Here is a 17,710-nt window from a genome sequence, read left to right on the forward strand (position 1 = left end):
TTATGAATTCAGAGTGTGTGTCTATCTGAACATGCATGTGTGTTTTTACTGTATGTGTGTGAATGCTGTGTTTGTCTGCAAGGGTGGGTGTGTACGTATACATGTGCGTGTGTGTGTGTGTGAGTGTAACACAGTAAGCCGCCCCTCCGGCTGATATATATTCTTTTCATTTGAAACAACCCATTTACAGTTCTGGGGTCGTCTCCCTCTCGCTCGGCTGTAACCCGGACCATTAAGAGGTCAGCGTCAAAGCTGAACCCAGGTCAGCTCGCTAACTGACTCCAGCTCTGGTCCTCTGGGGGTTAACTGACAGCCGGGCTACTCAAGCTGTGGGGCAGGGGCCCGAAATGGTCTGTGTGGCTTCTTCTGGTGGGTCCCAGTGTGAAAGAGGGATTTCTTTCTGTATCCCCTGCAAAGTTGGAACTTTTAAAACATTACTTTTTTAGCATCTTCTGCTACGGTGCATGTGTGCTCCGATTCCTCAAGATAAGATGTCAATTTTGACGTTCACTTGCTTGGATTTTCTGTAAATTCAGGTTGAGTTTCTGTCCTCTGTCTTCTCCTTCTCAGCCATAGGAATGATGGCTATCACTGCTCATGAAAGTAACCCATTCGGTTCTACTTCGTCTGGTTATTCCAGCTGAACTGGAAACATTGTTTACGTTAGTATTAGATACACATCAAAGTGGAGGCAACATTTCAAGAGGTATTAGCTAAAAAGGATGACAAAAATTGGTCCAGTCCCTGAAGAACCACATTAAGATCTTTTTACATTCCATTCTCCTGGTCCTTCTGGACAACAAATTACATTTAGTGTACTGGAAGCCCGGGCTGAAAATGTTTTGAGAACCCTAGACCCTAAACTATGCATCGGTTGATGTTAACGCTGAACTCAGATCACATCCTAAAGGCATCTTGAATCATTTAATTAACCTGGCTTCTAAACATCTGCCGTCCGCTACCTTCAGTCTATACATTTACTTTTGCTCTGGGAGCCGGGATGATAGAAACACCAGTAACTTTTAGCATGTGGGGACTGACCAGAAATGCTCTGTTTGGGCCCCAAACCACAGAGAGAAAATCTACTTTCTCAGAGCTTTCAGAGGTAAAGATCAAAGCTGGAGTGAAGGTTAGATCCTAAAGGCGGTTTTAAATTAATAGCAAGCGTAAAACATCACTCGTAAGAACTATAAAGTGAAACTTTTAAGGTTTTGGTCGGCTTTCTGTCTGGTTTGTAAAATACCGTCAGCGTTATTTGGGCTTGATGGTGTTTTTAGCCTCCAACGTCTCCTTCCAGGCAACTAACCTTAACCCTAAACATAACCATTGCCGCGCTGCCTGCACAGAGACGTTGGGGGCGAAAAAACACCCAACACTGTTATTTGGCAACTAGAGGACGAGGAGAATGGTGATGACGTGAGTTTTGCACTTTTACAAAGACTTTTAAAAGGTAAGAAAGAATAAGAAAGCTGTTGATTTGATACGATACATCGTCAGCTTCTTGACAATACTTAAGTGTTCTTCATAAAAAATGTCCATTCTTATGCGCAAAGTTGCAATTGAGCATTAAAAAAGTGGAGATCAACGGAGAATTCAGAAATACAAATCAAATCTGAAGCAGGAGATGTGGAGGGATCTCCATCAAGCGAAGGGATGAGAAAAGCTCTTCTCTACAGGGGCTGAACAGGGTGGAGTGTTTGGGGATGTCCTCTCACACCTTCACACGTCTCTACTGGTAAAGGGAAATCCACCTTTCAGAAAAATCCTTCACAACTGACCCACACTTTAAAGTTTTAACCCTTTATGAATGTGCAGTATGAATTGCAGTAAACGGTATATCAAAAATAATTCAAATCACATTGGGTGTTGTAAACAATGACAAGGTATTACGTGATGATTCTTAAATTAATCCATGTTTGAGTGTTTGAAGGGTCATTCCACACTCTTACAGTTATTATGATGTGTCTAATGAAAATGGTCTTAGAATAGTTTCTCAAACCGGAAGAAAGATGTTTTTTTTAATACCTCTATTAATATTTCAGCGCTGTTTCATCGCTGAAATGTGGTCAAGGTCTTCACTTCTGCGTCCTTCTTATTGCAAGAGCACCCATCACTCACGCCGCATACTAGAAGACAGGAAAAAGACAGCTTGTGACACTGCGTGTGCCTCTTTGTGTATAATTGGCAGACTTGGAAAGACATAAGACTTTGGTAAACTCATTTCAAGCACCAAAACATCAACTTTTCAGCTTTAGAGCCAAACACTTTAGAGCCTGACTTTACAAAAAGCTGGGTTTGTTCTGAACATTTTGATATGAAACATATGTTTGTTTGTTTTTTGTTAAAATTCATAGAACTGTATGATTGATCTCCATGTCTCTTCTCTGTCTAGGGTTCGGGCTTCCATGCATCGCGGAGGCAGAAGTACGGCAACGTGTTCAAGACCCACCTGCTCGGCCGCCCTCTGATCCGCGTGACGGGCGCGGAGAACGTGCGTAAAGTGCTGATGGGCGAGCACACGCTGGTGACGGTAGACTGGCCTCAGAGCACCGCCACGCTGCTGGGACCCAACTCACTGGCCAACAGCATCGGAGACATCCACCGCAAGAGGAGAAAGGTCAGGAAACACCCAAATACAGTACATGAATACACATGCATGCACATGTTGGACATTCGGAATCTCCAACCCTCAAATTCAACCCCTCGTCAAGGTCGTGAGAGGTGGAAAAGGGTAAAGTACGGGATTGCCAGGTAGGGTGAAGCATGGTGGGGGGTTCCCTGTGTCTTCCCCATGCGCCCCCAACAACTAAGCCGCTTGAGTAACCATGAAGGCCAACCTGGTTCTACCCGGAAACATGCTGGCGAACGGGGCTCTGGTAAAGCCAGGTGGACCACTCATCTGCTGGGGGGAACAAAAACGATCACACGTTACGTTCATGAAAACCCTACAGCAAGGTTTGGAAGTGGAAGGTGTCTCCTCTCCCCCCGACAAGCATGGCGCTGCATAATGAAAGCTGAAAGAAAGTTGTGCAAGGATACAACACAGATTTAACCCTTCTGTTGTCCTCCCGGGTCCAAAATGTTGGACATTTTTTTCCCTTTTTCAGACATTTTTTCTTTTCGATTTCACTAACACCACCATACTACCACTAGTTTTACAGTATCTTTTGGAATTCATGGTCAAAGACCCTCATTTATATAGAATTATACCTAACATTTGAGTTAAAAATTATTATTAATTATAAGTCATTTTGACTAATAGTTAAAATCAGATGAGTACAGATGAGTTTAGTCAGGAATGAAAGTGATCAATTGTATTTTTAAAGAGCGTTGTAAGGAACCCAATCCATTTTTATGTGGTAATTTGGTTGAAAATAAACCCATATTTCATATGTAGACATTTTTTTAGAGGGGTCCAAGTTGACCCGAGGACAACAAGAGGGTTAAAAAATAGCTGTCTTGTTCCTCTTGTAAAAACAACAATAAAATTCTCAGATTCAGAAGAGAAAAGTCGTACATTTTCCACTTTCAAAAGAAGAATTACTTATACTGCACCTACGGCATATGCAGTAGAGTTATATGGTTCATATCTAATAAAGTATGAACCTTTTAAGAACATTTACTAGATGATCTGCAGGTTAAGACTTGTGGTAAAGAGCTTCTACATTGCGTACCCGATACCAGATATTGCATGCACTGGCATAGCAGCGCTGTCTGTAGCCATGTTGGAACATAACATGATGCAGAGTTTAGACAGGTGGAAAAAAACAGACACACATGAAAGAAAATGGCACTTAGAGTCAAAAGCACTGGCACTGCAGTCATCTGCAACCCAATTAGGAAGGTAAGAAACACTCTTACACGCACGCACACACACACACACACACACACACACACACACACACACACACACACACACACACACACACACACACACACACACACACACACACACACACACACACACACACACACACACACACACACACACTCTGAAACGAAAGAGAGTATCAGTGTAAAGCTATCCCTCGTCCTCTCAGTCTTATCAGCAGCGTTCTGGCTACTGAAGCGTGAGAACGACCCCTCCATCACTCCGTCCTCTCCTCCACTCATCTACCTGGTGAAAAAGAGAGAGAGAGAGAGAGAGATGAGATTCACCCGTCCGCCCTCCATAACTGTTTCTTTCTTTTTTTCCCCATCTTGTCTGCTTAATTCGACTGTTATATATCTCTTTCTCTTTTCTTTAGTCTTTCCTTTTCACCTTCTGTTTCTCTTTGCCTCCTCCCTTTCTCTTTCTCTCTTTTCCGTGCCAGGACCATTTCAGGTAATCAGCCACTTACCTCTCCCTCCTATTATCCTCTTATCCCTGGGGCACATACCTTCCCTCTCTCTCTCTCTCTCTGAGATACACACACACACACACACACACACACACAGGACAATAACGAAAGAACAAGAAGCAGAGTCCGCTGCATTTTCCTGTAAATCAGCCTCTAGTGTTCTCTCTCTGGATCCTCCACGGACGAGGGGACGAAGAAGAGAGATTTTTATTTTTTTTGTAGGGGTTTGGAGGCGGGGTCAGGTTTCGTTACCGTGGTGCCCGGGGACAGTAAGGGGTCGGCTGGGTCTAATCTGGGCTCTGATCCCCTCTCCTCTCCCTGGAGACCCACGCACTAACCTCATGTAATGACCCCTGATTAGGAAGGCTGCCTCCAACACAGCACAAAGAGGGGCTTTCTGTGGGGGCTCCACACACACACACACACACACACACACACACACACACACACACACACCTGGACATTCCCCCTGCTCTGAACCCAAACAGAGACGGATACAAGGGTCCGTATTTGAAGGTTTTGAGCCCTGTGTTGGTAAGAAACCACACTGTTGAAGTGCCTTTGAGCAAGACAAGTAATCTTATTCCTGCTTCCATTCTGTATGTGCCCTCTGACCCTGAGGTAGCAAAGGAAAATATGTTTCCCCTACAGAGTTCAAGTGCGCTAAACCATATTGGCTCCAGTGTGAGTTAAAAACACATTCAACACTCAAATGACGTCTTTACATCTACTCTCTATCTACATCTACCTCTAGTTTGTTTTGGAAGAAACAGAAGAAGAAGAAAAGGCAAACCACAGAAAACCTGAAAAAGGCAGGTATCACCTGGGCAAAAGAGTGCCAAACAAACCTCCACTGTCAGGATTGTTTATAGCTCTACATGTATGTATGTATCACCGTCAGTAGGAGGCTTGCAGTCTTGCTCAATGGCACCTCAACAGGACGTGCTGTTCTGACTGTCACATCATGTTAGTAACAGGACGGTCAGCCGAATGAGGCAGAGAGGGAGAGAGAGTGTGTGTGTGTGTGTCTCTGCCCTCCTTGTGGTTTTCATACGGAAAAACAATGTTCACACAGCACATTAGCCTTTGGTGGATCAACAGAGCCAGCCAGTTTCCATATAACCCCGTGTTAAGCTATGAAACTATCTCGCTCAAAGAGCCACAGCAGCCTGGTTTCCACTACGGGCCTAGCAGGGCCTAGCAGGGCCAAGCAGGGCCAGCCAGGGCTCACACATCATCCTTGTCTGAAAAATAACATCTAATTTATGTATTTTTGCTGCGTGTGTAGACAGAGTTTATCACTTCAGTCCCAAAGTCAAGGCTTTAGAATTTGGAAGCAACTGTTTTGTGACAGAGGATAAGAAGTCTTCTTCCAGTCAGCCATCAAGACTTTTATTTCTAAAGATAGACTTTTTTCTCATTATATCAGCAACATGAAAATAGCCAGAGAGGCAGAGCAAACGTCACACAGTACCTTTGGACAAAGACTCCTAAATTTCCTAATGTTTGTGGACCATATGAAGCCTGTGGACTCAATGGAATTCCAGATCTCCCAAAGTCCAACTGAAATTACAGATAAGTCATCCTAAATGTTTGCATTCCAACAACGTTCTTGCACACCATGAAGTCTTAATGACAGGTGTGCTGTAAAAAAATAATTTCCTAAAATCAGCCCGACATTCTGTAAATCAGAATCAGCTTTATGTGGGACCTTGTGTGGGATCCAATCCAGGACCAGTTTGCTGTGATGTGACAGCTATGTTGTTGTTTTTTTTACCTGCAAATGACTAAGTACATTTGATCTTCGCACAACAAGCAAAATATAGGATTAAAGACCCTTTCTATAAAACTGAAAAAAACACAGCAAGTGTGCTGTAGTAAACACACTGAAGTCGCCTCAGTAAGCCCTACATGACCTGCAGTGGAAAAATGTCCCTCTACACTGAAATAACACTGCAAATACACTCCGTGTTGACAGTGGCAGCTACGTCTTGATTTTCACTTTTCACTCGCTCATTTCTGTTCAGCCACTTGCTCAAACTCCCTCATTCTCTTTCTTTCCTTCCCTGGTCTCCACATTTTCCTTCCCTCTTGTTTTTCTTCTTCCTTTTTTGTTCAAACCATCCTTTCATCTCTAAATTTAGGAAAAGGAGAAACAGGCAGGGGGAAAACAGAGGGCGAGATTGGACAGGAACATAAAAAAAAGACACGTGAAACGATTTGAATTGACATCTGTCTCACTTTAAGGGAAATGTCTAAGCTGATATCTCCGACCTGCTTTTTTTCTTCTTAATGTTTTAAAACAAGTGAAAGCAGAAATACAGTGAAATTGCTATGCTGCTCTGCATGCAGTCTGTGTGTGTGTGTGTGTGTGCGTGTCTGTGTGCGAGTCTGTTCCCTGTGCTTCTGCCCATCACCACTAGAGGGCACCACCAATTCTGACTGAGCTGAAGCCCATCCTGTCTCTCCCCTCTTTGCTTTAGTTTGGTCAGTTTCTAAGGCCAAATCTTAAAAGGAAAGAGTAAGAAAACACACCGGCTACAGGTGATTTTTGTATAACCATTCCAGGAGTTCAAAGTCAGAGTATTACATTAAACCAACGTTAAATACTGCAATGGTGGAAGAAATACTGTACTGTTAAAGTACTCACAACTCACTCACAAAGCAGGCTTTTTTACTACTACAAGGCTTGCTGAATGAGTGCAAGATCGATGCAAGCACCAAAACTAACTGAATGACTTTGCTCTGATTTAATGACTGTAGTGGACTTCTCATCAGGAAAGTTTTGTCTTTAAGCTTTTTGCGTGTTTAATTAATTTGTTATCCGCTCTAGCTTTTCCAATGTGTTAGACACAGACGTTTAGTCCGAAATGAGGTGGAATTGCATATCCTTTTGTTGAAAAGATTTTCTTGAAGGAAGACCTCTAAACCCCCTGCCAAAATTGTGCACCTAAGTCTTTCACAAACCAAGGGAATACCCTTCAAAGTAAAAGTCCAGGATTCAAAATGGAACTTTAGTAAAAGCCTTTAAAAGTATAATCAGCAACATACATTAAAAAGCACTTAAAAAGTGGATTCAAGTACAAAACTTAAGAATAGTAATAGTCAGTTACTCTCCACAACAGGCTGCTACATCCACACTGCTAAAATGACAATGTGCGGCATTAAACTTTTTTTTTTAACGTGTGCCATAGATGAAACTATAGAAATGCATCTTATTTAATGATCTCTTCTGTAGGTTTTGCATGCAATCCTCATGCTACAGAGTAACTAGTAATTTCACAGGTATTTGGTTCCATGCATTGAAGAAATAGTCATGCATGTTAAAGAAAATAAGTTAAAGTGCTGCTGGTTTGAGTCTGTTAACATACTTTAGGTTGAAACAAAAGCTAAAACATAATGTGATTTAGCCTCCCATGTCCTATTTCTTTGTAACATTAGCTTCACCTGGCTGCTCTGACCTTTACATCTTCAGCTTGCCAACAAAGCCAATCCCTTTGTGATTCAAAGTGATGACAGAAGAAGGGAAAGACGTATGGACTGCTTGTTTGAATAAGAGAAAGGAATAAAAAGTGTTTAAAAAAAGGGATTGATGAAGGGGCAGGGAGAGACGGGAAGAGGTGGGAGTAAATAGAGAGAGAGAGAAAGAGAGAGAAAGAGAGAGCGAAGGAGGAAAAGGAGGGCAGAGAGAAGAATAAAGGAGTCTTTACATGTCTGTGGAACCAGCAGCTCGCAGCACTTTCACATAATTTAAGACATATGGACGTTATTAGGACGACTATGTATGTGTGTGTGTGTGTAACAGTGTGTGTGTGTGTGCTAGTGTGTGTCTGTATGTGTGTTTAAGCCTGTGTCTTTGCGCTGCAGGCTACAGAAGACAGTCACGTTTTTGTGGTGCAGCAAAATGACTGAACAATCCTCCCCCACTCACCCCGTCTTGTGTGGAACTTGGACCGTCCCAGAGTGACACGGCACAAAAAACGGTGTTTGACTGGCAGCGGCCTGGCCGCGCAGGGGGATGCCATACGCATGTGTGTCTGAGTGTGTGTGCGTGTAATTGTCTGACCTGTAGTTACCTTTCAGAGTCTTGGGCTCCCGTCTGCATGCACACACACACACCCACACCGCGACCGACTGACTGACTCATTGGTCCTACAGTAGCTCAACCCTGCTGCTCTGACTGTTTATGAATGTGTGTGTGTGTGTGTGTGTGTGTATATATGTGTGTGTGTAGGCACAGGCATAGCACTCGCCCAAATTGACCAATTATGCATAATCCAGTGCAGACGGGTTAAATGGCTAAATTCACAACGCTGCACAACCTCCTATAACTAATGTTTCCTTGTTGATTCTGAATCACATTTGTCTGGTTTTCTAGTCCTCCTGGCGAGTGATCAACAAACTCTTTAACAACTGGCTCAGTTACAGATGGTAGATAATTCAATTATGAAATGACTGATTAGCCCACCAAATTCCATCCGTTCCATTCAATCAGTCAAAGTACTCAAAAAAAAAAAACAGATCACATGATATAACAAAATCAGTAACCAACAAGGCCCTGCAGACCCGGCATTAACATGCAGCTTGGGTTATCTGATCAGTAGGCTATAGGTGGTCTGGCATTATGTATATGGCCACTTTGTTTCTGCTGTGGGTAAGCGAATGTGTCCTGGACAACATTGAAGGACTCCCTACTTAACTGATGTCCTCTGGGTAAGCGTAACATTCACAAATTGCATAAGCTGGCTTTGTCCATGAGGTCTGAAAATGTCTAAAAGTGCGTAGACACACAGGTATTAATTAACTCATGCGTCGAATACCTTGAGCAGTTTGGATTAGGTGGAACACACCAAGGAAAAGTCCCAGTCCATACAGATTTCTTTCTTTCAAATGACAACGCTTTAGTCTTTGCAAATGGAAATGATGCACGTGTTTATCTGCATATCATTGTGGGGAACCGAGATCTGATCAAGTGGGGAATCAAGATGCATGTTAATGCCAGGCCTGACAAACAAACAAAATGCAAGTAGACGTATTTTGGGCCAATCTACACCACATATGCACCCTTGTATTACATGTAACCATAGAAGCCCTCATGGGACAATGGATATAATAGTGGAAGACAGATGTTTACAGATGCATCATTCCTCCTAGTTCTACATGCCACACAATCTTAATCAACCGCAAAGCAAACAAAAGGGCCATGACCGCCTTTTGTTTTTTCTTAGACTGTTGTGAGGTCAGATGGTGTATGTAATGCCCTGCGGTCAGGGGTTGGAGAGCAGCTCATGTTAAGGGTGCAGCAGCAGAAGAAATGTAGCACCGCTAATGTCTTACATCGCCCTGTGATCTGCACTAACCACTCCCCAACACAAACAGCATATTTAACATACACCCGTAGAGCAATACAACGCAATTCACACACTGCATACCAACAGTAACCAAGAAGGAAGGGGATGGATGATAGGGATAGATGTCTGGGATAGATGTCTGGGATGGATGATGGGGATGGATGATGGGGATGGATGATGGCGCTGACATGGCAACAAGCAACAGCAGTGTGTGAGAGTGTGTGTACGCAAAACTGTGGGTTTTAGCTGGTTTTTGACCAGTTTTAGGACAGTGGTACTTAACTTACTTAACCTGTCCTAACATTACCCATTTTTTTTCCTTTATCCGAGCCATCAACTGGAGGTCAACAATCTTCCGCGATGCAGAACAATTAGGTTCAAAAGTGTTTTAAAAACACAATGCTGAACGAGCTTAACTCTTCGTGGTTGAAATTTGGCCCCAAGCATCAGTGATATTAACTCTTCTCTCTCGTTCCCATCTACAGAACTGTGACTGTTTAAGGGATAAATTAAAAGGTTAAATGCACAAGACTTTTATTTATCCTAATACAGCTAAGTGTCAGTGCCTGATTCCTACTATATAAAAGCCCTATTCTAATCAAGTCCGCTCTCTTGTCTCTCCTCTCCAAAGTTCTCCACTTCCAAAACATTTCCAAGTGTGTTTTAAAGGCAGTTTTGGAGGTTAAATCAGATGGAATGTTATTTATCCAAACAACACTGACGACTGGTGACTGATTCACACCAAGAAATAGTACGAGCAGCCAGGAAAGACTTAACTGTTCCCCCCTCCCCCCTCTCTCTTTCTCTCTCTCTGTCTGTCATTCTAGGTTTGCTGACTACAGGGAAAAAAAACTCTACAATGTATTAGTCTCGGTAAAGAGTGAGGGATGTGAATAAAGAACAGGCATCACACAAAAAACGAATGAGAATGAGGACACAACGGAAAATCTTGCCTAGTTATAATTCAAGAGAGACATGAAGGGGATTGATGGATAGAAAATATTGCAGAGATGTGACAGGAGAGGGAAAGAAGGGGTTTTCTAGTCTTAATGACAACTCCAAGACACATAAACACTCACACAGTTACACTTCGATGGCGCGGCATCAGCGTCTTGCCCAAGGACATTTCAACATGGAACTCCAGGGATCGAACTACCAACCTTCTGATTGATTGGCAGGCGACGGCTCCACCACTGAGCCACAGCCGCCCCCCTTTGCAAAATCACGAACATTTAGTAAAGTTTTTACATAATTTGTATTGTGTGAAATACCGTCACATTTTGGAGTTCCTTTTTTGTTGTTTGGAAAGTCATAGAAATACCAAAGTTGTTACAATTCACCCTGAGGGAAAAATAAATCCCTGTACCAAATTCCATGGAAAACCATCCATTTCACTTAAAAAACCCAACCGGGAACATAATAGTGGCATTAGATAGAAATCAAGGGATCACCAACAAGAAAACTTGGATATCTGTACCCGATTTCATGGCCATCAATCTAATAGTCGTTAAGATATTTTAGTCAGGACCAATGTGATGGACAGGCTGAATGACTTACATTGCTATCCAATGAGCCAAACCACTAGCATGGATGCAAAGCACCACATTTGGTTCGGATTGGATCAAAATTGTATTTGCAGCAGAATAAACTTGTCCCTAGTGCCATCTGTTCATCTGGTCAGTCAGGAGTTTGTTTGTACGATTATGTAAGAGTAAAGGAGGGTTACAGTCTTGTTCAATGCTTCTGTCCTCTGCTTGAACCTGCACTGGTTCAAACACATTTCTCTATGTGTTCTGCCTGCGTGCCAAGTCATACAATTTATGAGCATTTAATTAAAATCCTGGTAGATCTTTATCTGTCTGTACAGTGTGTGTCATGAACAGACGCATGCAGTCACTTTTGAACTGACACAATCTGCCTCTCTGTCTCTCCAGGTGTTTGCCAAAGTGTTCAGCCACGAGGCCTTGGAGTCCTACCTCCCGAAGATCCAGCAGGTCATCCAGGAGAGCCTCCGAGTATGGAGCTCCAACCCTGAGCCCATCAACGTCTACAGGTAGACAGGCGTCCTGGTGTACACACACCTTCACAAGAGAGAGACACGTCATTGTCATTGCGCTTAGAAATTATGGGTAGTATCCTTGCTAAATAATTTAATACAGGTAAAACAATGAGAACATCAGCCCATCGTATAAATATCGATCACTGCAGATATATACGTGTGTATATATATATATATATATATATATATATATATATATATATATACACACACACAAACACACACACACACACATCCTCATTGAAAGTAAAGACTGTCCGAATTTCCATACTAGCATTAATTTTAGTAGCTAAAACAGTGAGTTTTTCTTAGTATGTCCAAAACCTGAGTATGCGTCAATAACACTTTAATTGTAAGAAACATTGCTGTTGCTGGTCAGCGTGCGTTGGAGAGATCAGTATCAGTTTCTGTCCATGGCGATAAAAGGAAACATCATCAAGTTCCTTCACAAAAAAGTTTGCTTTGGGTCGCATAGAATTGTGGTGGACAAGGGGTGTAAATGCAAGCGAGGAGCTATCATGGGATGGGACTAAGGTCCTGATTGGTTGTCTTTTGACAGGGAGAGCCAGAGGTTGTCGTTCACCATGGCTGTGAGGGTGCTGCTGGGATTCAGGGTGTCAGAGGAAGAGATGAGGCATCTGTTCTCCACCTTCCAGGACTTTGTGGACAACCTGTTCAGTCTGCCTATAGACCTGCCGTTTAGTGGCTACAGGAAGGTACGTGTTGACATCCTCTAGTCCTTTATCAAGTATCTGCCAACTTAATCTTAAAGCCAATTTAATGAGAAATATGTAGTTTGCCTATTGATTCCCTTCATGCTAAGTTGTAGTTGCTAATGAATTGTGTTATACTAACTTTCTCTGGTGCATAATGAGCACATTCATGTAATTGTGCTTTCACCCTTTTAACTTCACTTTTTAAAAATGAAGTATTCTTTTGAGTTCTCAACATCACAAGACACAAAGTGACGTATAACAGTAACTGTTTGGATGCTTGGTTACATAAATTCATGAGAAAATTGGTTCTAATGAATTTGCTTCTTTTTCAAAGAAAACTCGGCATGTAGCGTTGACTTTGCTTTATGCGCTTTTTCAGGGTATCCGTGCACGAGACATCCTGCAGAAAAGCATAGAGAAAGCCATCACGGAGAAGCCGTGTTCCCAGGGGAAGGATTACAGCGACGCGCTGGATGTCCTGATGGAGAGTGCTAAAGAGAACGGCACCGAGCTCACCATGCAGGAACTGAAGGTAACACACCTACGCTCAAAACACAACAACACCTGAGCGGGGAGGAAAAAAAGTGTGCAAACACACGCTGGACAGAGGCTGGACACACAAGAAGTAACTTAAATCACACATGGGAGCCTTGACACACACAGCACACATAAACACCAGCTCTGATGTGTTCAACCATACACAAAGTTTACCTAGTAAAGTGGTGCCAAAGAGAACCCTTCTTGGCTAACTGAGCACACGCATATCAAGAATTAACACAATTTCTTCAACGTATCCTCTTGACATCCTAAGCAATGAAAGGGAAACATCACACATCTTTGTGTAAAATATGACTGCCATGACGGGATGCTTAGCTAATGCCCATAGGCAGACAGTAACACTATAACACACACTGACGGACAGGCACACCCTCTATTTACCCATTAAAGTAATTCTAAGGAATTCTGTGGAAACTCAACTCTCTCGCTCTCTGTGGTTTCTGGGTTAAATCCAGGTCCAAAAATAAGTCAACACACCCCCTTGCTAGGGGTCTGAAAGAGGCCTCCTGTACGCACACACTCACACTCATACATACAGAATATAAATACACATGAACTGGGGAGGCCCTGTCGCAGCGGCCCAGGCTGAAGCACTCGCCTGCAGTTTTCTGACGCACGCATATATAACACAGACACATGCCGAGTGAGGCTGAGATGTGTTTTGACACGGATGATGGCAGATGAGAGATTTTAAGTGAGAGTTGTGCTGCCGAGCCTCCCTATTTGTTCCGCTAACTTAATAATGAGCCAGACACTGCGCACTGACTGTTGTTTTTGGATAAGAACTTTATATTTCCAAACATGCTACTTTTTAGGAATAAAAAACAACATGCTTTTATTATGTAATGGCTTTGTATTTGCCTGTGCTTTGTTACGATATACAATATACGATGGCAAGCTTCAGGCGTGGGGCGGTACAGTTGTGGCCAAAGGAAGGTTGGGGTCCCATATATATATATCCACAATTTGGCAAAAGTTTTTACCTTTTGAAAAGTAATCAAAATGCCACTCTGTAACATTCTTTAGTCATTAATTCTGTACTTTGTATTTCTAACACCTCTGTAATTGTAACTATAGTTGGGCATTTGGCTATTGTCCACACTGACCCCATCAGCGCATACCATCTATATTTCCACTCCCCGATCCTCAAGTGATAAGCATTTAGCCCTTCAGGAGCTGAGTCAGAAACCAGTTGGCGTGCCCACAAAGTGAAGACAAATCAACTTAAACGCCCTCAGTACAGTTATGCACTCAGTGTTAGTTTGTGCTGACACTAAAATTACGCTTTACTTTCCATATCAGTGAGTGGCTTTACCCAACTCTGCCCAAGTGGTGAACAGCAATAGCGATAGGTATGGACACCATGTTTAAAGGCTTCTTCTTTTTTTTAACCGTACTACAGCCAAACATTTCATCAGTGGTTGCAAGACAGATCTAAGGAATGCAAGACTATTAACAACATAAGAAAGAAAACTGTTATCTTAACTTTTTCTCTTTTAAAAAATCTTAAAATGAAACAATCCTAGGAGGGAATCACTCTCATGACTAGACATTGGGAACCAGAGCACTCATCTTGCCTCTCTATCATCTCACAGGAGTCGACTATTGAGCTGATCTTCGCTGCCTTCGCCACCACGGCCAGTGCGAGCACCTCACTCATCATGCAGCTCCTTCGCCACCCTGCCGTGCTGGAGCGCCTGAGGGAGGAGCTTAGAGCCAGGGGTCTCCTCCACAATGGCTGCCTTTTACCAGGAGAGCTGAGGCTGGACACCATCGTGAGCCTGAAGTACCTGGACTGTGTCATCAAGGAGGTGCTGAGACTCTTTACGCCCGTCTCAGGGGCCTACCGAACCGCCATGCAGACTTTCGAACTTGACGTGAGTAGCCAAGTAATATTTCCCTACTGAATGATTTATAGCCAGATTACCAAATGGCACATTGATCTTCACATGTAGCATCAGGTGTCAACTGCAATTTCTGTCAATGTAAGAATATAGTCCAGTCAAGCTACTGGTAAAGTGTTCAAATAGTCAACATTTTACATTTATCAAATAAAGTGAGAAAAATTGATTTGCAAATTCCTGTTTCATACTGTACTATAGCTGGTACAGACATAAGATAAGCCTAATATTGCAGAATAGTCCCAGATGCTTAGCCTGAGAAACAAAAACTGGATTCAGATTATTTTGCAAAATCTCTGGCCTTACAAGCTAATGTGCCAAAGTGACAAGAAATCTACTTGCAGTCATGATTGCACTCTTACAAACCTGCTAAGTGGTTTTTGGTATTTCTCTGTATTTCGGTCTCCAGGGAGTTCAGATTCCAAAGGGCTGGAGTGTGATGTACAGCATTCGGGACACCCACGACACCTCCGCTGTCTTTAAGGATGTGGAGGCCTTTGACCCTGACCGCTTCAGTCAGGAGCGAGGAGAAGACAAAGAGGGACGCTTCCACTATCTGCCTTTTGGCGGTGGTGTCCGGTCCTGCCTGGGCAAGCAACTCGCCACCCTCTTCCTTCGCATCCTGGCAATTGAGCTGGCCAGCACCAGCCGCTTTGAGCTGGCAACCCGGCAGTTCCCCCGTGTTGTCACGGTACCCGTGGTCCACCCTGTCGACGGGCTGAAAGTCAAGTTCTACGGCTTGGACTCCAACCAGAACGAGATCATGGCCAAGTCAGAAGAGCTGCTGGGAGCGACTGTTTGAAGGGTAGGGAGCTGACACGTAAGGGAGGGGGTTGGGGTGGGGGGGTGCGAGTGTTCGAAGAAGTCTTTAAGGACAGAAAGAATTTCAGAGTTATTTTTTTGTCTCCACCTTTGCTCTGCCAAGTTGGAGGTTCCTTTTCAGACTAAAAGAAAAGCAGAAGTCTTCGTCTCTTGTTATGATCGGGACTTTTCTCTGAAAAAAGGAAGACACTGCCAAAAAAGTTTGTAATTTTGCTCTATTGTGTGTATTTTTTAAGGAAATATACAAACAATATGTATGTACAAAAAAGCTATGTAATATAATTTGAAAGAGAATGTGGGTAGTGCACAATGGGAGAAAGAGAAGTATGGTGGTACTTTTGGTGAAATGAAGGGTTGAATTTGGAAAAGTAAAAGTAAAGACGGTTGCGGAAGGAAGGCGAGCTGGATGAAACAGGGTATAGAATGAAAGAATATGATATTTGAGCATTTTGCTGCTTGTGCTTAATCAAATGCAGTGAACCGTTTCAGTTGTCTAGCAGGGTAAAAGAGATGGATATAAAGACTTAAGGGTTCCAGACCTTCTGGTCAAATATGGTAAATTTTGAGCCAGAGTTCTTCAAGGCTTAATCCAGATTCAAGTCATGTTTTCTGCTTATTTGAGAAAGATTTGAAAGAATGACAAGCCTCGGTGGTGGTATTGTGTTTTCCATCAAGATTCAAACGGTCTACTGGCTTACAGAGACAGTCGAAGGGATCATCAGGTACACTGTGTTGCTGAGCTTGTAAGATTGGCGCTGCACAGTTACTTTGAACCAACTTTATCATGATACAGTATTTTGAAGTGCCAACATTTGTACCGCTAATTATTGTCAAACATCAATTCAGGCAGTGAAGGAAAGGGCTTAGAAATGAGCGGGAAGATATAATGGCTGCATATTTTAATGGGTGCAACACGACATTTTGAATGGATGTAAATGGGCAATTTTTTCAAGTCCTCTTTTCTAGCGGTTTTCTTCACAAAGCTGCGTCTAAATTGTGTGATCCTTATGGATTTTTCCATACCATTTCCATACATGCTTTGTACAAGAGAACAAGCTTTAGTTATCAAATGACCAACATCACAAAAACAACAATAGAATAGACATAAAGGGCAAGAGCTGCCGCACTTTTTCCTCAGTCCCCGCTAACAACTGGTTGCCCATTAACATTGACTCAAATTGTTGCCCATACTGTAAATAGGCCTACAGCATATCACAGCTAAGTTTGGTGATGTGTGAACTCAGGTGCAGAGTAGACATTGTGGTGAATAATGAATAAGCCTTTGCTTTTTGATGTATAACCTTAACTGACTCCACATAAATAATGTCACTTACTCATTGTTCAGAGCTGGACCCGTTCCTTTTTGAAAAGATTTCAATTACTTTGCCTTCCTTCCACATATCCACATAAACTAAAACATATCAAGGGTTTCCAAAAAATGCTTGCTCTCACTTGAGACAGACCCTTTTGCTACCATTTTGAATCCCCCCAGAAGAAAGCAATTTTGATGTTGCAAGCAGGATCAAGCAACATGAACTTGCAATTGGCAACATACAAGCTAAAAGTAACAAAGTCAATTACTGATGAGGTCCAGATCTGCTTTGTAAACTATCTGAACCTGTGCTTTGATACAAAAAGAACCCTTTTAAGTTGCACTGAGATTGCACCGTCTCGGACGGCGATAATATCCAGCAACAAGGATGCGATTAGGAACTCGTGGAGCGGCGAGCCTTCCTGAAGCTGGAGGGGGACAGAGGTCAGAGGGATAAGGTAGTAATGGAGAGGAGAAGACCTACATACATGCTGCTTGAGGGTTGCTTGGTCATTCTGTGTCTGTTTATGTGTGTGCTGTTTTTATTTGTCCTGTCTCCTTTGGGGCAGCCATTTTGAGTTGTGTGGAGAAGGTGAAATTTTTTCTTGCTGCTCCTCCAATCAACGCTAAGAATGCAAAAAACTGAAATTC

The 17,710-nt window shown here is 42.8% G+C and overlaps 1 protein-coding gene across 1 annotated transcript in view; it reads left to right on the forward strand.

Moving 5' to 3' along the window:
• Positions 1-16,827, forward strand: part of LOC117935039 (cytochrome P450 26B1) — a 32,679-nt gene extending 15,852 nt beyond the window's left edge. The window contains exons 2-7 of the mRNA XM_034857157.1: positions 2,393-2,617; positions 11,626-11,744; positions 12,310-12,466; positions 12,846-12,998; positions 14,620-14,901; positions 15,335-16,827. Coding sequence (XP_034713048.1) covers positions 2,393-2,617; positions 11,626-11,744; positions 12,310-12,466; positions 12,846-12,998; positions 14,620-14,901; positions 15,335-15,727 — 1,329 coding nt within the window. The 3' untranslated portion in view covers positions 15,728-16,827. The remainder of the gene's footprint in view (positions 1-2,392; positions 2,618-11,625; positions 11,745-12,309; positions 12,467-12,845; positions 12,999-14,619; positions 14,902-15,334) is intronic.
• Positions 16,828-17,710: the final 883 nt, after the last annotated feature.

This window comes from Etheostoma cragini, chromosome 19 (assembly GCF_013103735.1).
Source record: "Etheostoma cragini isolate CJK2018 chromosome 19, CSU_Ecrag_1.0, whole genome shotgun sequence".
NCBI lineage: Eukaryota > Metazoa > Chordata > Actinopteri > Perciformes > Percidae > Etheostoma > Etheostoma cragini.